This window comes from Schistocerca nitens, chromosome 1 (genome assembly GCF_023898315.1).
Source record: "Schistocerca nitens isolate TAMUIC-IGC-003100 chromosome 1, iqSchNite1.1, whole genome shotgun sequence".
In the NCBI taxonomy this organism is placed as follows: domain Eukaryota; kingdom Metazoa; phylum Arthropoda; class Insecta; order Orthoptera; family Acrididae; genus Schistocerca; species Schistocerca nitens.
This window is the reverse complement of record NC_064614.1, coordinates 337,818,778-337,841,908: the sequence shown is the minus strand read 5'-3', so window position 1 is coordinate 337,841,908 and position 23,131 is coordinate 337,818,778. Positions and strand designations below refer to the sequence as shown.

The following is a 23,131-nucleotide window of genomic DNA, read 5'->3' as shown; positions in this document are numbered from 1 at the left end:
ACATATTACACAGATTATGATTAGCAGCACTGTTGCTTTGAGCAGTGTCATTGCTGTGCTTGTCAATAGATTGGATATGTTTGGAATTTTGTATGAGGCTTTGATGGTGGCTGCTGCTGCTGCTCTTCCCTGGAAGATGTTACTGTTCTCTGTAATGTAATCTGCAGGTACTTATATTTCCCTACTGTTTGCAACGGTTTTTTGTGTTGTGTTTTGTCTTTGGATACTGTTTTTCTTCCCTTCCTGAATGTCATTTGAAATGTCTTCTCTTAGTTTACTTTTAGGCCATTTTCCTTTGACCAAGTTTCTAGTGCTCTTAGTGCTTTTGTAGGTCCTCTGTTACTGCCGGTACTACTACCATGTCATCTGCATACAGTATCATTTCTATTTTTGGCTCTTCTCTATTGTGTTTGTCACATCTGCTGTATTGACAGTGAACAACATTAGACTCCATATGGTCTCCTTGGAGAACTCCATTTGTCTGTGTAATTGTCTCTGAGATTTTAACATTATTGCTTGTTTGGATGAAATTTCATTGAAGGATGTAAATCATTTTACTTATACTATTTTGGTTTTGAATTCCACAGTCTCTCCTAAATTAACTCATATTATTTATTGCCAGTTCTATCTGCTGAAACAAATGGTCAGAATGGAACCTTAAAAACATTTTATTGAATCTTTTAGGGTTGGAACCTTTTTAGATATTATCTTTATTGGAAGCAAAGTGTGGAAAAAACTGGAAGTAATGGTGAGGGGGAAGTTAGGGATTCATCATCATCAGTTATCTGCTATATTAGCAGGTCCTTTGCCTCTCCATTTTCTGCGATCCATTGCTTCCTTCTTAAGGCTGCTGTATGTTGTACCATCCATAATGTCATCCGTCCATCATGTCATCCAGTATCCAGTTAGGGATTAGGGGGCATAATTTTTAAATTGTTGGAAGTGAGTTCTGATGGCTCACGTAACAGCTGAAATTTATGTAGTAGCCTGTGTCACACTTTGACATATAATTCTAATTATCACATGAATCAAATGGTAAGTAAATTTACTTGCTTCCTATGAGTTTTAAAGAAAAATGGAAATTAGTAAGGAAAAATGTTTTTATATGTTGATAAATTGGGAGCTGGTGAAGTTACGTATGTCACTTCAGTATAGTATTTACGGGATGTTTTATTAGTGAAAAGAAGAAAGAACTAATTTACTTTTTAAAATTGTTATCTGCAAAAGTACATTTTTCAAGATGTGCTGAGACACCTTATCATTTATGCAATACAAATTGTGAACTGAAACATGATAGTCATCATCTTGGATTTTGTTGAGGTAAACAGCCTTCTCCTCTCCACCCAGTAAAAGTGTCCTATCCACAGGTATTTTCATAAACAGCAGCGTTTTCTGGTGTTCTTGCATTTATCATTTGCTGCAAGCAACAAACATTAAAAAGTGATTCACCTTCAGTGTTTAGTGAATGAATAATTTTTGGACTGTATAGCATGTAATATATATTTTTCTGTGTACTCCTCTAGGGCATGTTTTATTGTCTTATTAACTTTTATTTTCTCTGGTAGGAGAAGCTTGGTTCTAATCGCATGGCTGATCGACCTGCATTCAGGTTGGTATATGTGTTTATGTACAGCTTAATCTAGCAAAATTGGTTAAGTGAGCTTTTTAAACTTAAAGCACAAATGTTTTAAGAACTAAAACCTTTTGATTTCAAGTATGGTTGTATGTTATTGTATGCAATCCTAAGGTGCCTGTACACCAGAGCAAACACAAGCGAATAAGCAATCCAGAGAACAATTAATGAGTGATCACTACAATGTGCTTGTATCTACGAACAAGCACTTACACTAGACGAGTGAAAGAAAGCCATGTTGAACGTGTATTGAGCAAGTGAACACTGTGATTTTGTTTATTTGGTACTAAACTCGTATATACAGATATCCAATAGAAGTGTACCATAGTGAAATAGTCACAATGAAAAACAGTGAGACAGGATTGCTGTGTATGCTAGCTGCACTGTTGGTCTTGCAGAAAGCAAAGCAGCAAAGGGAAAGAAAAATATGGGGATCTGAAGCTTCACAGAAGCGTCAAATACATGGTGGTAGCGTGCTAGTCACTGAGTTGGAGGTCCCAACTTCATTAGGCCTGCTTCAAAATTTTATGCATATGTCTCAGTTGACTACTTCAAGAAAGACTTGCACTTATGCTCTAGTTCATAGCAACTAGACAGTTATGCTAGTTTTAAGTATTTATTTCGAATTTCAACAACATATATATCACAAATAGTTCCTGTAGTCTGCAGTGCTATATGCGAAGCTCTCAAGGACTATGTTAAGGTAAGAAAATAACTTCAATAAATATGAATAATGTAAAGTGAAAATATACAAATGACCTAACACAGTCCATAAAACATCTATTGCTTCAAGTCTGTGGTTCCCAACCATTCTAAGTCATTACTTCTACCCCTCAGTGCAATCAGGTGTAAACTAATTCTCCTCCCCCTCCCTCCCAAATCATGAACATTATTGCCAAACCTAATTTTAGAATGAAAATTTTTTTAAAATTTTTATTTATAAAATGATTAAAGATAAACAATCTTTGCTTCTTGTTAGTGTTTTATTAAACAAAGAACTGAGTGTGAGATACTGGTACTGCTTATTTCTAATCATCTTTTATACACTTGGTTTCTTCTCAGACAATGTACACTGTTAAGTCATGCTCGAAGTCTATTCAAGACTTTTTTGTTTCATTGATATCATAATTAGAAATCCCCTTTCAAACATGTATATGTTGATTACAATGTTTCTTTCAGTGTGTGGTGCTTCAGTAGTTTGTGTGCTAGAATGAATGATGAAGCAATTCCCAGTTCATTACAAGGACTATCTACAACTCCTCCTCAGAAAAGAAAGGTGCACCACTCTCAAGTAAAATCAACCCAGAAAATGTGTTTACTATACTTTCCATTTGTAAAGTATTTTATTGCTGGGCCTCCTTACTTCCAAACTGGCTGAAATAGGAAGATTTCAGTATGCCAGTGCTTCATTTCTGAGTAATGCCACTAATAACAATAATAGTAATAAATAATATTGTGTAGAACACTACACTAGTCATTTCATAGTTACTGTCTGCTTTTGTGCCACTTAAATTGCTTATCTGTTTCAGAGTGAATACTGAAGAAATTTCTGGTGCGTTTGTAGGAACTACATTAAAGTCAGATGAGACATTTTTCATACATTTGGCATTTGTCACTCCCATTTCTCACTCTTAAGCATGGTACAAAACACAATACATGTATGTGTGCTAACAATAGTGATCCTTCAAAAATAATTTAGTCTTGTGACAGACACAAACAAAGACTTTTGCTTCCACTCATCAAAAAATTTCATTTTACCCCTCAGGGAATAATTACTGCCAGGTTAGGGATCACTACTTTATGTAATAAAATCTGCTTTGTAGCTTTCAGGCATAATATAATATAATATGATGAAGATGAACGCTTACAATCATACATACTCATACAGAATAGTCCAATAAGCCAGTCAGTAATATACAACTGCATGAGTTGTGTATCCACAATTTCTGCTGAACAAGTGCAGTTTATAGATTTGAAGGCCACAATAGTGTAATTATTCCTGTTGTTTCAGCTTCCTTGCCAAAGAATATATTTTTTGCAGATTGCAAAGGGCTTTGAAGAGCTGCGGAACTTTCCACACTGCCTTGGAGCTGTGGATGGTTGTCACTGTGAAATTAGTGCACCTGCCAATAGTGCAATTGAGTTTTACAATTTTGGAGTTTTCTTCTGTGTAATTAGGAGTTGTTGATGCAGAATATTGTTTTATATATGCAAATGCTGGTTCCCAAGAACACAACTCAGATGGCGGAGTTCTGAAAAATATTTCATTTTGGAAACAGGTTGAAGCTAATGTTCTAGGTATACCAGAGGAGGTACCACCAGCAGGGAGAACAAAAAATGTAGCTTATACATTGCAAGCATTTGCCATGCATGAACATATGTTGAAATTGTATCCTGGCAAACATGCACAACAGTCGGTGGAACATTTGTTCAACTAGAGATTCAGCAGAGCTTGGAGTGTGGTAGAGAACACTTTTGGAATTTTGTCTGCAATTTTACAGATGTTGAGGAAACCTGTGCTCCTGGGTGTAGACAACTGGTAGTAGTTGGTACGCATGTGCATATCTGCATAATTTCCTAAGAATTAGTCAGAGCTGGATGCACTTGTATATGTCAAGAGGAGCGCTCGGTGACAAGGGTGAAAATGGAAATGAGGTTTTTGACAGCTGGAGGCAAGGCAGTGAACACAGTTCATTTTTATCTCCGAGATCTGTGCCCCAGAAATCTTCGAAGAAATGTGCATAAATTTGAAATCAATTGCACAGCATTTTAACTCTGCATTGGATGGGTCACCTGGCAAGACAATTATTGTTAATCTTTACATATATATGTTCAAAGATTCAGTTAAAGAAAAGAACTATAAACTGTAAATCAATATTATTCATACTAGTAGAGCAGCATTTGAACATGTGGTAAATCTTAGTTCACTGTTCCACGTCAGATTTTTAATCAAAATTTCTCATATCTGCCTGAAATAATGAATCACTCATTTTGTATTATACATTTCTGATGTCACCTTTTAGTTTCACTGCTACATATTCACCATAATAACCACTTGCTGTCCTAGGCTTTCTACATCAGTAGCTTTGATAATATTGTTGCCAACTGATTTTATTAAGTTGAGAGCACTGCTGATTTTTGCTTCTGCTGTATTAATTCTTCTTTCCTCCTGTGGTGGTTACTTCACATTTGTGACACTTTTATATACCACAACAACTTCATTGTTACCCAAGTTGTCTTCCACTACCTCTAGAATGCTACATTGATCTTCATCTACTACAGCTTCTTCAACTGAATTATGTGTATCCTGTAAGAAATCAATATTTATTAATGTAGCAAATTCTTTCTGCTTTACATGATTTTGCAAACAAAGCACTTACATAAATGGTCTCATATATAGTTTATTTATTTCTATCAACACCTAAAATATGGACCAGCTCAAAGTACATTTATTATCCAAACGTAAAATCTGTCAAAGAGAGCATTAAAGCCACTTTTTGCAGAGGGAAGGTGGGTGGGGGGTAAGAGTGAGAGTTAGAGAGAGAGAGAGAGAGAGAGAGAGAGAGAGAGAGAGAGAGAGAGAGTGTTACCGGAACTTAGTTCATGTACACATGCATACATTTACAAAATAGTACATAATCTCCTCGTGTATGAGTGAATTACATGTTAAATTTCTATATGCTGTTGTAATGCATGCAGATGAACATGTGTTCAACTACAATCTTGGTAGAGAAGGGAATGTGATAGACAGATGTGTAGTAGAATGAGATTTTCACTCTGCAGCAGAGTGTGCGCTGATATGAAACTTCCTGGCAGATTAAAACTGTGTGCCGGACAGAGACTCGAACTCGGGACCTTTGCCTTTCGCGGGCAAGTGCTCTACCAACTTAGCTACCCAAGCACGACTCACGCACCGTCCTCACAGCTTTACTTCTGCCAGTACCTTGTCTCCTACCTTGCCCGCGAAAGGCAAAGGTCCCGAGTTCGAGTCTCGGTCCGGCACACATTTTTAATCTGCCAGGAAGTTTCAGATGTGTAGTAGTTGTGCAAGCATACACATATCTGCCCTTTTTTTAATTTTTTTTTTTAAAGAAGGCAGAGTTCAAGACACTTGTACACACCAAGAGTAATGATCGACAAAGAGATTGAAGGTGGAACTTTGGGTCTTGGCAGCTGGTGCCAAGTCAATAAAAACAGCACTGATAGAGAAGTCAATAAAAACAGTACTGATAGAGTGTTTCCCACAGCATCAGATAAATTTTTAAAGGGTCGTTAAAAAGTAACAGGCAGCACTCAGCTTTGAATTTACTTATGCCACATGAATGTTTAATTTCAGATAACTTTGCATTTACAATCCAAGTAGTTTTGTTATCTTGCAAATGGGATGACTTGTGGTGCTTTCCACTGCTGTCATAATTTCTTTTTAGATCTTCCTATGTCAAGTTGTGTTCACTAATATCGAGCAATCACTGTCAAAATATTTTTAGAGTTCGTTTTATGACTGATAGCAATTTTGCCATGTGATACAACACTGAGTTTCTCTTAGTTTATTGAGGTAATAGATGGGCACAAGAAAGTGACGAGGTAATATATGGAGCTGTAGTAAACAACATGTAACCTTATATTCAGTTGAAAACACTGTATGAGCATGTAGAGTGCTAAATCTGTCATGTTTTCATGTTAATATATAAACAAAAATGGTTGTTTATTTTGAGTGAGAGGAATTTGCTATATTTATACAGTCACACTCAAGAATATAAGACATTGTGACAAGATTTCTGTTACAATATTTACTGGCAGAAGTCATACCTATAGCAAGAAACTGCATAGAAATTTCCACATATTGTTCCTCTGCCCAACACCATATATTTAAAGTATGGTGCCTGTAGACACCATGAAGATAAAATTAGAGATGTACAAGCTTGCACATACTTGGATAAAAAGTCACATGCCCCACTCCCTATCTGTGAATAAAACAGGGAGACACCTTGTTATATGGAACCAAAAAACTGAAATATATCTTGCAGTTGGGTGACTTATGACATCAAGTTATTTTCAGAGCTGTGGAAGGTTACACACTACTCTTTACAGTTTATTTATGTGGGTTGCTTGTTGGCCAATCTGGGGCAGGGAACTCAGTTGTAACAAGACCTGATCATAGTCAGCATGTTATTGAATCCCACAGCATTGCATTTACTAAATGCAGTTCGCATAGTTATACGTTACACCAAAGTTTCACTTTGTGCCTTTTTATCTGAAATGTTTCATTATAGAAAAAGTGATCACAGAAATGTACACTACACTCTACAAATAAGTGATTATAAAGATATTGCTAAATGAAATTACAAAAATGCTATTAATGCAACTTTAAGGAATATCTTGCCTCTGTGCACTTGCTTTGGAATATCTTGCCTCTGTGCATTTGCTTTGTCTGGTGTTGATTTTGTTGAGTAGAAAAGACATCACCTTGAAAGCAAACCATTTAGAGTGGTATGCTTCACCATCACTTGAGCCCGAACTGGTACATTCTTTATTTCTTTCTTGTCGGAAAGAAGCTAATAAAGATATCTGCTTCTTCACTTCCTCAGGCAGAATGAGAAGCATCTTGGCAATTTCTCGCCAAGCGTCTGTTTTTTATTTTTATTTAATATTTTACATTGTAAATCCCTTGGATCCCACAAGCACATCCAGGATCAATATTCTCCATTCCTACAAGTTTCAATTTTGCGTACGGTAACAAAGAGAAAAAAAAGAAAAAGGCCACTATGAAAGCGAATGCTTTCTGTTTACACCAATCTCAGCGTCAAAGCTGTGTGAATGCGAACTTCCTTTGATGATTCACTCTCAGACTGACAACCGATGGATCACGTGTGAACTCTTGGGAATGCCAAATAAATGCTGCTTGCTGCCTGTTTACAGCTAAGTAAATGCTATGTTCGTTGGTTTACACCAAAGTAAATGCTATATTCATTGTTGCTTATTCGCTGCATTTGCTCCACTGTACAGGCACCTTTATAAGTAACATTTATCTCAAAAATTAAATGAAGTGAAATGTTGGTGAATTCAAAATAGTATTTTCGAAATATTATACACTAAGACATATTTTTATGATTTATAAGATTACCATTCACATTTATTTTCTTTTTTGCCTATACTTTGTGCAAGATTCCTGCAAATACCTCTCCAAAGCAATGTTAAAATTAATTACATTAGTCATAACTTGCAATTGCAATCCTTCTAACTCAGGCTGATTAGTTATCATCACCACTGCCCCTTGCATACAGCATGTATTTTGTGTAGAAAAAGCCTTGTAGTGGTGTGTCTAACTGGTGCCTAACTGCTGGCAGGGGAGTCTCCAGGTATGTCTTCATCCTGGAATTTCATTGACTGGAGGAGACGTATCTTCAGTGATGGGCCCCAGTTTGAATTGAGCCCTGATGACCAGTTAACACCTGTCTCTAGATGCGCCAGATAGTCTACATCTACATCTATGTCCATACTCCACAAACCACCTGACGGTGTGTGGCGGAGGGTACTTTGAGTACCTCTATCGGTCCACCCTTCTATTCCAGTCTCGTATTGTTCGTGGAAAGAAAGATTGTCGAAATGCCTCTGTGTGGGCTCTAATCTCTCTGATTTTATCCTCATGGTCTCTTTGCGAGATATACCTAGGAGGGACCAATATACTGCTTGACTCCTTGGTGAAGGTGTGTTCTCGAAACTTCAACAAAAGCCCGTACCGATCTACTGAGCGTCTCTCTTGCAGAGTCTTCCACTGGAGTTTATCTATCATCTCTGTAATGCTTTCGCGATTACTAAATGATCCTGTAACGAAGCGCATGGCTCTCCGTTGGATCTTCTCTATCTCATCTATCAACCCTATCTGGTACAGATCCCACACCGGTGAGCAGTATTCAAGCAGTGGGCGAACAAGTGTACTGTAACCTACTTCCTTTGTTTTCGGATTGCATTTCCTTAGGATTCTTCCAATGAATCTCAGTCTGGCATCTGCTTTACCGACGATTAATTTTATATGGTCAATCCATTTTAAATCACTCCTAATGCCTACTCCCAGATAATTTATGGAATTAACTGCTTCCATTTGCTGACCTGCTATATTGTAGCTAAATGATAAAGCATCTTTCTTTCTCTGTACTCGCAGCACACTACACATGTCTACATTGAAATTCAATTGCCATTCCCTGTACCATGCGTCAGTTCGTTGCAGATCCTCCGGCATTTCAGTACAATTTTCCATTGTTACAACCTCTCGATATACTACAGTATCATCCGCAAAAAGCCTCAGTGAACTTCCGATGTTATCCACAAGGTCATTTATGTATACTGTGAATAGCAATGGTCCTACGACACTTCCCTGTGGCACACCTGAAATCACTCTTACTTCGGAAGACTTCTCTCAATTGGGAATGACATGCATATTCTGTTATCTAGGAACTCTTCAATAGAATCATACAATTGGTCTGATAGTCCATATGCTCTTACTTTGTTCATTAAATGACTGTGGGGAACTGTATCAAACACCTTGCAGAAGTCAAGAAACACGGCATCTACCTGGGAAACCATGTCTATGGCCCTCTGAGTCTCTTGGACGAATAGCGTGAGCTGGGTTTCACATGATCATCTTTTAGGAAACCAATGCTGATTCCTACAGAGTAGATTTCTAGTCTCCAGAAAAGTCATTATACTCGAACATAATACGTGTTCCAAAATTCTACAACTGATCGACATTAGGATATAAGTCTATAGTTCCTGCACATCTGTTCAACATCCCTTCTTGAAAACCGTGATGGCCTGTGCCCTTTTCCAATCCTTTGGAACGCTACGCTCTTCTAGAGATCTATGGTACACCGCTGCAAGAAGGGGGGCAAGTTCCTTCGCGTACTCTGTGTAAAATCGAACTGGTAGCCCATCAGGTCCAGCAGCCTTTTCTCTTTTGAGCGATTTTAATTGTTTTTCTATCCCTTTGTCATCTATTTTGATATCTACCATTTTGTCATCTGTGTGTCAATCAAGAGGAGGAAGTACACTGCAGTCTTCCTCTGTGAAACAGCTTTCGAAAAAGACATTTAGTATTTTGGCCTTTAGTCTGTCATCCTCTGTTTCAGTACCATTTTGGTCACAGAGTCTAGACATTTTGTTTCGATCCACCTACAGGTTTAACATAAGACCAAAATTGCTTAGGATTTTCTGCCAAGACAGTACATAGAACTTTACTTTCGAATTAATTGAATGCCTCTCGCATAGCCCTCCTCACACTACATTTCGCTTCGCGTAATTTTTGTTTGTCTGCAATTCTGTGGCTATGTTTACGTTTACTGCGAAGTTCCCTTTGCCTCCGCAACAGTTTTCTAACTTGGTTGTTGTGCGATGGTGGCTCTTTTCCATCTTTTATGATCTTGCTTGGCACATACTCATCTAATGCATATTGTACAATGGTTTTGAACTTTGTCGACTGATCCTCAACACTATTTGTACTTAAGCCAAAACTTTTGTATTGAGCTGTCAAGTACTCTGAAATCTGCTTTTTGTCACTTTTGCTAAACAGAAAAATCTTCCTACCTTTTTTAATATTTCTATTTACGGCTGAAATCATCGATGCAGTAACCGCTTTATCCCACAATAGTGGGATAACAACTTGACTGTCGCCCACCATACAGCCAGACAACTAGGAGTGATGGTATAGGGGAGCCATTTCTTTTCACAGCAGGATGCTTGTGGTTTTCATCTGCCAGCAATACATCAATGATATTCTATGCCCCATTTGGACTGTCGGCCACCACACAGCCAGACAACTAGGAGTGATGGTCTTGGGGAGCCATTTCTTTTCACAGCAGGATGCTTTTGATTTTCATCTGCCAGCAATACATCAACGATATTCTATGCCCCATTTGGTTGCCCTTCGTGGCAAATCATATTGTGCTTACATTTCAGCAAGGTAGTGTCTGCCCTCACATGATGAGAGTTTCTGCTGTTTGTCTTCATGTTTGCCAAACCCTGCCTTGGCCAGCAAGTTCGCTTGATCTCTCACCACTTTAGAATGTTTGGAGCATTTTGGGCATGGCTGTCCAACCAGCTCAAGATTTTGACAGTCTAGTGTGTCAGCTGGACAGAATTTGGCACAATATCCCCTGGGAGGACATCAAAAAGCTCTATTATTCAATGCCAAACCATATAACTTCTTGCATAAGGGCCAGAAGTGGACCAATACATTATTGACTTGCTCAATTTGTGGAGGTTCTTCCTCTTGAGTAAATGATCCAATTTTTCTGTTGTAATATTTGATTTGTCTGTACATGTAATCACACACACCAATTTCCAGATTTTCATCCTGTTTCCCCCCTTTTTTTCTTTTAGGGTGTTTAATCTTCACCATTTGCACAGATGCCAGTGGTTAATCTTAAAGCCCACTAAGTGCTAGATGTGTACTCATTCATTTATGAGACTTTTCCACTTTTCTTTTCAGGGTAATAACTCGATTGTAGCCTTTGCTTCATTATTCATTAAACTGTAAATAGAACTTAGCTACTTTGTAAGCTGCTTTAAATTTTTTCCTGAAGCTAATATGGATACTTTGTGAGTTAACGAGCATTGCGCTTTCATTTAAATATATGGCCGAAAGAGTCAGCCTACAAGAATTGTGAAACGAGCCCTGTCGTCCAGGACCGCATGCCACAAAGAGCGCCGATTCACCATGAGATGTGGAAATTCAAAGGCAATTATTATCTATTGAGGCCTAAGTGCTGTAGTGTGTGAGTGAGACAGATGAGACCCTGCCTCATAGGGAAACTCGGTAGAAGCTGTTTGTTGCTGAGGAGACATAGCAGTGTTAAATAAGGCAGACCTAAGATTGTCTACAAAGGGTAACATTTACGGAAACTATTTAATTCTATAGTAATGCAGGGAATTAAGCCACACTTATTTTAATCTACAATCCTTCATAAATTTTCTTGATGAACCCGATAAAACTTGAATATTTGTTATATCTATAATAGTTTAGGATTTACTGTTGAAGTGAAATTAACAAGTTTTGTAACAAAGACCAGAATGCTAAAATCTGAACGCTGTGGTCGATCTTAATGATCGACATTTCATATAGAAGTACGTCATTAAAATGACAAACATTGTAAATATCAGCTCTGTGACTTAATTTGTTCAAAAGATATAGTAAATTTATATTATCAATATTTTCAGTTAAGCATCAGATCATCATTTCCTCCACACAAAACACATTGAACGATGACAGCATAACACCTTATTGAATCATTAGGTAATAGAACATTTGTTGTCAAGTTTGGTGCATAACAGTTACGTTTGTTATTTATTTATTTATTTATCAGAAAGCACATTGGTGCAAGCCTACTGCCGATGACATTCAAAGTTAAGAAGGAAATTGTATTGGTTTTATGTAAAAGAATTTAACGTTTATTATGTAATGGATATTATTATTACTTTATTTAGGACGTGAAAGTGGTCAAGCTTTGATTACTTAAATAAATTAAAATGTGAAATAATGTTGAATAATTATATTAAATTTCAGCCTCCAGTTGCATAAGGAAAGAAACTTTATCTAGGTTTCAGCTATAAAAGTGTAGACTTCTTCAGAAATGTCACAATATAAGATTAAAATTAAACCATGCCAGGTATTGGCCTTGTCAAACTTAAAATGTTAGTACTACAGTACATAGTAATTAGACTGCATCACTTCTACAAGGTTTTGTCAATAGGCCACACAAACGAGCCAGACAGATGGGCTGCGGGCGCTGAGTCATAACTCAATGTAGGATAAGCTGTAGCCAATCAGATAGGTGGCTTCAGGAAAGGGAACTGCCTTAGTCAGTTGAGCAACAACGCTCAGCATGCCAGAAACACAGCTGGGGATGGGCAGAGGGCGTGCTCGTAGAGACACGAAAGCGGACAGTCGGTCTTTAGGTAGCTTGGAAGTGAAACAACTCAGAAAATTCCATGTTGTGTGGTATCATGGGACTTAGTCTCTGAGCGGTGAGCAGCCACATGCCTGGTGTGAACTCTTTAACTTTTCGCAAAGATAACGTGGTGGAATATTAGGCTTGTATTTCGCAATGATATTGTGAATGATCGAACTGTGTCAAATGGATATGTGCTTGAGTGTAATAGTAATTCTAAATATGACCACTTTTGCTATTAGTTTGCTTTCTGAATAAATATTATTCTAACCAAATCGCAACTGTGTGTCCTAACTCATTTATGGGTAGTTAATTTATTTCTCGATATTATTATTACTGTTAAAACTTTGTATTTCTCAAACTTGCCATCAGCCAGACAATTTAACCAAAAGGGCCACAAGTGTCTAATTTAGGGCATGAAATGCGACACGTGCAGTTCAATGCTTAGACGAGTTTGAGCAAAGAAATTTCGAAAAAGAGGAACCACGTGAGCCCGAACATCTGTGGGATGTTAGCTTACAACTTGACTTGGGCAGATATTGTGTTACCTCCCCTGTCTGCTCGTGATCATTTTCCTGTCTGATTGTGCTACTCATTGGAAATGAATGTGCTCTTTGTTTTCATGTATACATTTTTAAATTGTATGGTCTGTCTCTTAGATGCCTGAAACCTGCAAATGTTCACTAAGTATTTAATAAACAAATACAGGTTTTTAATGTTTTTGAAGCCCAGGCACATAAGTTATAAATTCTTTTTTGCATTACCTTTCCAGTAATGCATGCAACAAGTTGACTATAAGTATCAAAACTTTTTTTGTTTTCATGATTTGCCATTTATCCTCCTGTAGCTTTGTGCCTCTAATACTTCATTTTAGGAATATGATTGGATTTATGAAGTCAAAGTGATAATTTATTTGGGATAATTCCTTTTTACAATGTTTTCTGGCATGATCTGCATGCATATATCTGTTGAACAAGCATATATCTGTAGATATTTGTTAGAATTGTGTGTGTGTGTGTGTGTGCGCGCGCGCGCGCGTGTGTGTGTGTGTGTGTGTGTGTGTGTGTGTGTGTGTGTTTGAGAGAGAGAGAGAGAGAGAGATTTTTTCATTAATTTGTCTGTAGACAATTTCCATTGTATAAATGTAGTCAACATACATACCATTTCAATTATATGTATGCATACAGTATAACAAAGACATATCTAATTTATTCGAAACTTAATCTCCCAGAGTTGAATACCCAACACCAATCCAAGATTTGACTTAACATAAGCTGGATGGGATAAAAACAAGAATGACACACTATAATGTCCACAGGCGTTCACATGCTACTGTTCACATTCATGCTTTCACAATTTCATTTTTATAATGTACACATATGCTCATTAATCTTCACTGTCTTCACTCTGGCTACCTCACTTTGTAGTAGCATATATGTCCAAGGCATCTGAACCAAACAAAAAAAGAGCAAGCAGCAACAGGATCATTCTTATATAATGAGAAAGTTCATACATTTTATATTTATGCTTCCTGGTTTATCGATACGCAGACGTCTCAATAATTTCCTGTTTGAATGAAACTCTCTCTTCTGTTTAGCTTCTAAGTGTTCTTTTAGGCTACTACTAATGAAGGGACTAAATAACTTCTGAAATTGTTACTGAAAACATACAGTATGCCTTTTCAGTGCATTTTATTCTGAATGGTAATTTATTTTATAAAATTGTCCCAATAGTTATGGGATCTCTTTTTGGTTAATTTGAGCCAGCTTCTGTATAGATAATAACTGTCCCTGTTTGTCATATTGTAATTGTGTGTATCTGTGTAACTTTGCAGTACTATTTGCTGCCAAGAGCAGGTTGTTGTTGTTGTTGTTGTTGTTGTTGTTGTTGTTGTGGTCTTCAGTTCTGAGACTGGTTTGATGCAGCTCTCCATGCTGCTCTATCCTGTGCAAGCTTCTTCATCTCCCAATACGTACTGCAGCCTACATCCTTCTGAATCTGTTTAGTGTATTCATCTCCTGGTCTCCCTCTACGATTTTTACCCTCCACGCTGCCCTCCAATGCTAAATTTGTGATCCCTTGATGCCTCAGAACATGTCCTACCAACCGGTCCCTCCTTCTTGTCAAGTTGTCCCACAAACTCCTCTTCTCCCCAATCCTATTCAGTACCTCCTCATTAGTTATGTGATCTACCCATCTAATCTTCAGCATTCTTCTGTAGCACCACATTTCAAAAGCTTCTATTCTCTTCTTGTCCAAACTATTTATCGTCCATGTTTCACTTCCATACATGGCTACACTCCACACAAATACTTTCAGAAATGACTTCCTGACACTTAAATCTATACTCGATGTTAACAAATTTCTCTTCTTCAGAAACGCTTTCCTTACCATTGCCAGTCTACATTTTATATCCTCTCTACTTCGACCATCATCAGTTACTTTGCTCCCCAAATAGCAAAACTCCTTTACTACTTTAAGTGTCTCATTTCCTAATCTAATCCCCTCAGCATCGCCCGACTTAATTCGACTACATTCCATTATCCTAGTTTTGCTTTTGTTGCTGTTCGTCTTATATCCTCCCTTCAAGACATTGTCCATTCCGTTCAACTGCTCTTCCAAGTCCTTTGCTGTCTCTGACAGAATTACAATGTCATCGGCGAACCTTAAAGTTTTTATTTCTTCTGCATGGATTTTAATACCTACTCCAAATTTTTCTTTTGTTTCCTTTACTGCTTGCTCAATATACAGATTGAATAACATCGAGGAGAGGCTACAACCCTGTCCCACTCCTTTCCCAACCATTGCTTCCCTTTCATGCCCCTCGACTCTTATAACTGCCATCTGGTTTCTGTACAAATTGTAAATAGCCTTTCGCTCCCTGTATTTTACCCCTGCCGCCTTCAGAATTTGAAAGAGATTATTCCAGTCAACATTGTCAAAAGCTTTCTCCAAGTCTACAAATGCTAGAAACGTAGGTTTGCCTTTTCTTAATCTAGCTTCTAAGATAAGTCGTAGCGTCAGTATTGCCTCACGTGTTCCCATATTTCTACGGAATCCAAACTGATTTTCCCCGAGGTTGGCTTCTATCAGTTTTTCTATTCGTCTGTACAGAATTCGCATTAGTATTTTGCAGCCGTGACTTATTAAACTGATAGTTCGGTAATTTTCACATCTGTCAATGCCTGCTTTCTTTGGGATTGGAAGTATTATATTGTTCTTGAAGTCTGAGGGTACTTTGCCTGTCTCATACATTTTGCTCACCAGATGGCAGAGTTTTGTCAGGACTGGCTCTCCCAAGGCTGTCAGTAGTTCTAATGGAATGTTGTCTACTCCGGGGGCCTTGTTTCGACTTAGGTCTTTCAGTGCTCTATCAAATTCTTCACGCAGTATCATATCTCCCATTTCCTCTTCATCTACATCCTTTTCCATTTCCATAATATTGTCCTCAAGAACATCGCCCTTGTATAGTCCCTCTATATACTCCTTCCACCTTTCTGCTTTCCCTTCTTTGCTTAGAACTGGGTTTCCATCTGAGCCCTTGATATTCATACAAGTGGTTCTCTTTTCTCCAAAGGTCTCATTAATTTTCCTGTAGGCAGTATCTATCTTACCCCTAGTGAGGTAAGCCTCCAAATCCTTACATTTGTCCTCTAACCATGCCTGCTTAGCCATTTTGCACTTCCCGTCGATCTCATTTTTGAGACGTTTGTATTCCTTTTTGCCTGCTTCATTTACTGCATTTTTATATTTTCTCCTTTCATCAATTAAATTCAATATTTCTTCTGTCACCCAAGGATTTCTACTAGCCCTCGTCTTTTTACCTACTTTATCCTCTGCTGCCTTCACCACTTCATTCCTCAAAGCTATCCATTCTTCTTCTACTGTATTTCTTTCCCCAATTCTTGTCAATTGTTCCTTTATGCTCTTCCTGAAACTCTCTACAACCTCTGGTTCTTTCAGTTTATCCAGGTCCCATCTCCTCAAATTCCCACCTTTTTGCAGTTTCTTCAGTTTTAATATACAGTTCATAACCAATAGATTGTGGTCAGAGTCCACATCTGCCCCTGGAAATGTCTTACAATTTAAAACCTGTTTCCTAAATCTCTGTCTTACCATTATATAGTCTATCTGATATCTTCTAGTATCTCCAGGGTTATTCCATGTATACAACCTTCTTTCATGATTCTTGAACCAAGTGTTAGCTATGATTAAGTTATGCTCTGTGCAAAATTCTACCAGGAGGCTTCCTCTTCCATTTCTTAGCCCCAATCCATATTCACCTACAACGTTTCCTTCTCTCCCTTTTCCTACTCTCGAATTCCAATCACCCATGACTAATATATTTTCGTTTCCCTTCACTACCTGAATAATTTCTTTTATCTCATCATACATTTCATCAATTTCTTCGTCATCTGCAGAGCTAGTTGGCATCTAGACTTGCACTACTGTTGTAGGCGTGGGCTTCGTGTCTATCTTGGCCACAATAATGCCTTCACTATGTTGTTTGTAGTAGCTTACCCGAACTCCTATTTTTTTATTCATTATTAAACCTACTCCTGCATTACCCCTATTTGATTTTGTACTTATAACCCTGTATTCATCTGACCAAAAGTCTTGTTCTTCCTGCCACCGAACTTCGCTAATTCCCACTATATCTAACTTTAACCTATCCATTTCCCTTTTTAAATTTTCTAATCTACCTGCCCGATTAAGGGATCTGACATTCCACACTCCGACCCGTAGAACGCCAGTTTTCTTTCTCCTGATAACGACATCCTCCTGAGTAGTCCCCGCCCGGAGATCCGAATGGGGGACTATTTTACCTCCGGAATATTTTACCCAAGAGGACGCCATCATCATTTATCCATTCAGTAAAGCTGCATGCCCTTGGGAAAAATTACGGCTGTAGTTTCCCCTTGCTTTCAGCCGTTCGCAGTACCAGCACAGCAAGGCTGTTTTGGTTAATGTTACAAGGCGAGATCAGTCAATCATCCAGACTGTTGCCCCTGCAACTACTGAAAAGGCTGCTGCCCCTCTTCAGGAACCATACGTTTGTCTGGCCTCTCAACAGATACCCCTCCGTTGTGGTTGCACCTACAGTACGGCTATCTGTGTCTCTGAGGCACGCAAGCCTCCCCACCAACGTCAAGGTCTATGGTTAATGGGGGGGGGGGGGGGCGCAGAGCATAATTGTTGCAAATATACGGGTGTCCCAGGAGGAACAGCCAATATTCAGATAAATGACAAGAACAATCATCCAAAGCAGAAAGTCTTATAAACATTCGTTCAAACTGCACACCTTCAGAGCTATGAATATTTCTTCATCTATATTTTAGGAGGTAGAGATACAGACCAAACCAAGGAAAAAAATCCTGGTAAACATGAGCTTTAAAATGCATACCTTAAGGGCTGTGACTGATGTTCAGTAAATGAGATGTATTTCACAATAGTGAAGATCAAAAAGAGTTTATTGCTCCAGAGGTATTCACATTACAGCCAATGTTTACTGGAGAATTTTTTCTTATTATGATCCATACTACCACTGCTCAAAATATGGAAAGGAAAGAGCTTGCAGTAGAAGAGATTTTTTTCACAGTATCAAAGATGGAGAAGTGCACATGGCTTGCAAGGTTTGCGTTTAGAAGCCAGGTTTACTAGACTTTTTTGCTTCCAGTGACTGTTTGTGTCATATCTCTGAATATGGACCATTCCTCCTGGGACACCTTGTAAATAGTGAAGATCATGATATCAAGTTCTCTTAATTTATTTCTGCAGGATGTCTTTGGCCAAACTGTAATGCATGTAATGTATCTAACACCCTTCTTCTGAAGCTTCACTGTTATGTATATGCACATGTACTTCTTTTCCCCAGATTAAGATGCATTGTAAGTGAGGGTAGAATCGACCATAGTATATATTTCACAGTGTGTGACTGTTTACTGTCCTAGACAACTTTTTCATTAAGAATATTTTAGTGTTTATTTTTGAGTATATTTTGCTGTTATTGTCCTTCCACGTCAAGTGTGTATCAATACTGACACCCAATAATGTGTAATTCCCTACTTTCTTGATAAATGAGTTACCTAGTTCAAGGCAGATATTATTAGTATTTATAGTTTTATTTGTTTGTATTTGTTCCTATTTGCATTTACAAACAGGTTTTTTTACTGAAATGTTTAAAAGCCTCTTTGAGATTTGCAGAGAATATTTGATTCTAGTTCTTGTACTGAGTCACTTTTTACTACGAGTGAAATGTCATCTGCAAACATTAGTACATTGTCATCTACTGCTAATATCATCTCTGTGCACCAGAGTTTACAAGCTGAAAATTAATATGCACATTTACAGCACCACCACTTGTTTTATGCTTTTCTGCTGCACACTGCTCTCTGTTTTCCTCTTTCTTGCCCTGAGTAAGCATAACAGTTTAGTTTGTATATTAGTCTGCTGTGACACACATAATTAAATGCCTTTAAATGATTTGGAAAACTACACAGATTTTTTTTTCTCATCTAACATTCCAGTAATATCAGCTACAGACTTAGCTGTGGCTGCGGTAGTAGACTTACATATCAAAACCCATGCTATATCTCTTTGAGCATGTTATCTCAGGCAACTGAAACCGCACTGCGAGGAGCAGCACCTGTGCATGATGGGAGTGGCGACTTGGTGGGGATAAGGAGGAGGAGGCTGGGTTAGGGAGGGAGAGGGACGGTATGGTGGGGTGGTGGACAGTGAAGTCCTGCAGGTTAGATGGCGGGCAGGGGAGGGGTAGGGAGGGGTACATGGGGGGGAGTATTAGAAAAGGAGAGAAATAAAAAGACTGGGTGTGGTGGTGGAATGAGGGCTGTGTAGTGCTGGAATGGGAACAGGGAGGGGGCTGGATGAGTGAGGATAATGACTAATGAGGTTTGAGGCCAGGAGGGTTATGGGAACATAGGATGTATTGCAGGGAAAGTTCCCACCTGCGCAGTTCAGTAAAGCTGGTGATGGTGGGAAGGATCCATATGGCACAGGCTGTGAAGCAGTCATTGAAATGAAGGGTGCCATGTTTGGCAGCATGTTCAGCAACAGGGCCAGTTTGTTGGTGGCCTTTCATGTGGACAGACAGCTTGTTGGTTGTCATGCCTATATAGAACACACGGCACAGTGTTTGCAGCTTAGCTTCTAGACCACATGGCTGGTTTCACAGGTAGCCCTGCCTTTGTTAGGATAGGAGCTGTTAGTGACCGGACTGGAGTAGATGGAGGTGGGAGGATGTATGGGACAGGTCTTGCATCTAGGTCTATTACAGGAGTATGAGCCATGAGGTAAGGGATTGGGAGCAGGAGTTGTATAAGGATGGACAAGTATATTGTGTAGGTTCAGTGGATGGTGGAATACCACTGTGGGAGGGGTGGGAAGGATAGTGGGCAGGACATTTCTCATTCCAGGGGTGATGAGAGGTAATCGAAACCCTGACGGAGAACGTAATTCTGTTGCTCCAGTCTTCGGTGGTACTGAGTTAGGACGGGAATGCTGCTCTGTGGCCAGACAGTGGGACTTTGTGGGATGGTGGGAGACTGGAAAGATAAGGCACAGGAGATTTGTTTTTGCTTTAGGTTGGGAGGATAATGAAGGTCAGTGAAGGCATCAGTGAGACACTCAGTATATTTCAAGAGGGTCTGCTCGTCACTGCAGATGCAACGACCATGGGTGGCTAGGGTGTACAGAAAGGACTTCTTGGTATGGAACGGGAGGCAGCTGTTGAAGTGGAGGTACTGCTGGGGTTAGTAGGTTTCATATGGATGTAGGCATCCTTGAGGTGGAGGTCAACATGTAGGAAGATGGCTTTTTGGGTTGAGTAGGACCAGGTGAAGCAAATGGGGGAGAAGTTGTTGAGGTTCTGGATGAATGTGGATAGGGTGTCCTCACCTTGGATCCAGATAGTAAAGATGTCATCAGCGAATCTGAACCAGCTGAGGGGTTCAGGATTCTGGATTTTGGAGGGATCCCTCTAGATGGCCCTTGAATAAGGTGGGAATAAGGCAGCACAGGACGGTGCCATGTGGATGCCCATAGCAGTACCCCGGATATGGTTGTAAGGAATGCCTTCAAAGGAGAAGTAATAGTGGGTTAGGATATAGGTGGTCATGGCGACTAGGCTCGAGGTTGTTGGTTTGGAATCCATCGGGTGTTGGAAAAGGTATTCAATAGCAGTAAGGCCAAGGGCATTAGGAATGGGAAGGCAGAGGTGGAGGGAAGGCAGTGAAAAAGGAGAGAAATAAAAAGACTGTGGGTGCATTGGTGGAACAGATTGCTGTGTAGTGTTTGAGTGGGAACAGGGAAGGGGATAGGTGAGTGAAGGAAAGTGACTAATGAAGGTTGAGGCCAGGAGGGTTAGGGAGTGCAGGGTATACTGCGTTGAGAGTTCCCGCTTGTGCATTTCAGAAAGCTGGTGTTGATAGGAAGCATCCAGATGGCACAGGCTGTGAAGCAGTCATTAAAATGAAGAACATTGTGTTGGACAGCATGCTTAGCATCTTGGTGGTTCAGCTGTTTCTTGGTCAAAGTTTGCTGGTTGCCATTTATGCAGTCAACCAGTTTGTTGGTTGTCATGCCCTTGTGGACAACAGCACAGTGGTTGCAGCTTAGCTTGTAGATCACACGATTGGTTTCACAGGTAGTCCTGCCTTTGATGGGATAATTGTTGCTCATGAGTGGAATGGAGCTAGATCCATTACAGGGATATGAGCCATAGGCCAAGGAGTTCAGAACAGGAGTTGTGCGGGGATGGATGAAGGTATTGTATATATTTAGTGGGTTGTGGAATATCACTGTGGGAAATGTGGGAAGGATAGTGGGTAGGACATTCTTCATTTTGTGGCATGATGAGAAGCAGTTGAAACCCTGGTGGAGAATGGGATTCAGTTGCTCCTGTCCTGGGTGGTAATGAGTCTCTAGAGCAATGCTCATCTGTGGCCACATGGTGGGACTTCGGGAGTTGGATGCATATGAGGCATCTGTTTCTTTACAAGTTTGGGAGGCTAATTATAGTCTGTGAAAACTTCAGTGAGACCTTTGGTATATTTCGAGAGGAACTTCTCATCTCTACAGATGTGACATCCATGGGTGGCTAGGTTGTATGGAAGCGACCTTTCGTATGGAATGGATGGCAGCTACTGAAGTGGAGGTGTTGCTGGCGGTTGGTAGATTTGATATGGACAGAGGTTCTGATGTAGTCACCTTTCGAGGTGGAGGTCAACATCAAGGAGGATTGCTTATTGGGTTCAGGAAGACCATGTGAAGTGAAAGGCAGAGAAGGTGTTGAGGTTCTTGAGGAATGTGGATGGGGTGTCCTCACCCTTGATCCAGATACTGAGGATGTCATCAGTGAATCGGAACCAAGTGAGGGGATTGGGAATCTGGGTGGTTAGAAAGGATTCCTCTAGATGGCCTATGAATAGGTTGGCATAGGATGGTGCCATGTGGGAGCCTATTGCTGTATGCTTGATTTGTTTGTAGGTGATGCCTTCAAAGGAGAAGTAATTGTTGATGAGCATATAGTTGGTCATGGTGACCAGAAAGGAGGTTGTACGTTTGGAATCTGTCATGCACTGGGAAAGGTAGTTTTCAATAGTGGCAATGCCATGGACATTGGGGCTGTTAATGTAAAGTGAGGTGGCATCAGTAGTGATGAGCAGGCCCACTGAAAAACTGCGGACGAGAAACAGCTGGACCACCCAGTTGCTGAGCACACTGCCCAAAACAATAATCTTCACTTTAATGATTTCTTCACAATCTCTGCCATCTGGATCCTTCCTGCCAACACTACTTTTCTGAACTACGCAGGTGGGAACTCTCCCTGTAAGATATAACCTATGTTCCCAGCTTTGCTGGTCTTAACTTTCATTAGTCATAATCCTTCAGCTACCTATCCTCTTCCCTGTTCCCACTCTAGCAATATACAGCCCTCTACTCTACCAATGCGCATACAGTCTTTTTACTTCTCTCCTTTCCTGCTGCCGCTCCTCCTCTCCCATCCCTTGTCTAACCTCCTGACTGCACCTAGCCATACTACACCCTCTCTCCAACTCATCCCTGTATGATACCAAAAGTGGCACTTTACCATCCCCGACCCCTACCTGCTATCCCTCCTCCTCCCCAACCCAGCCTGCTCCTCACTTCCACCATCCAGATTGCTTTTCCTGTCACGCACAGCTGCTCGCAGTCTGGCCTCCGCAGCCAGAGACAGTAGTAGTAGTTGTTGTTGTTGTTGTGTGTGTGTGTGTGTGGGGGGGGGGTCTTATTTGGAAGAAGGCCTTTTGGCCCAAAAGTTTACTTATTTGACAGTCTTTTTGTTGTGCCTATCTGTGACTCGACTTTTCCACTATATAGTGAATAGGAATGTATTTTTTTCGTAATATTGTCATTATTGCAAGATTATATCAGTTTACATAATTTGTTCCCCATATTTTATTTACTCTATATTTAATGTTTTCTCTATATATTACACTAAAGAAACTAAAGGTGGAGATGGAGAACACAATGTTGAGCCTCCAGCTAAAGATGA

The 23,131-nt window shown here is 39.6% G+C and overlaps 1 protein-coding gene across 6 annotated transcripts in view; it reads left to right on the top strand.

Moving 5' to 3' along the window:
• The window catches only part of LOC126248551 (GATOR complex protein Iml1), a 637,798-nt gene that overhangs the window by 373,006 nt on the left and 241,661 nt on the right, over positions 1-23,131 (top strand). For 2 of the 6 annotated variants that reach the window (XM_049949674.1, XM_049949648.1), the window contains one exon: positions 1,566-1,609. The exons of the other annotated variants lie outside the window; for them this stretch is intronic. In XM_049949674.1, coding sequence (XP_049805631.1) covers positions 1,566-1,609 — 44 coding nt within the window. The remainder of the gene's footprint in view (positions 1-1,565; positions 1,610-23,131) is intronic. 6 annotated transcript variants of the gene reach the window in all.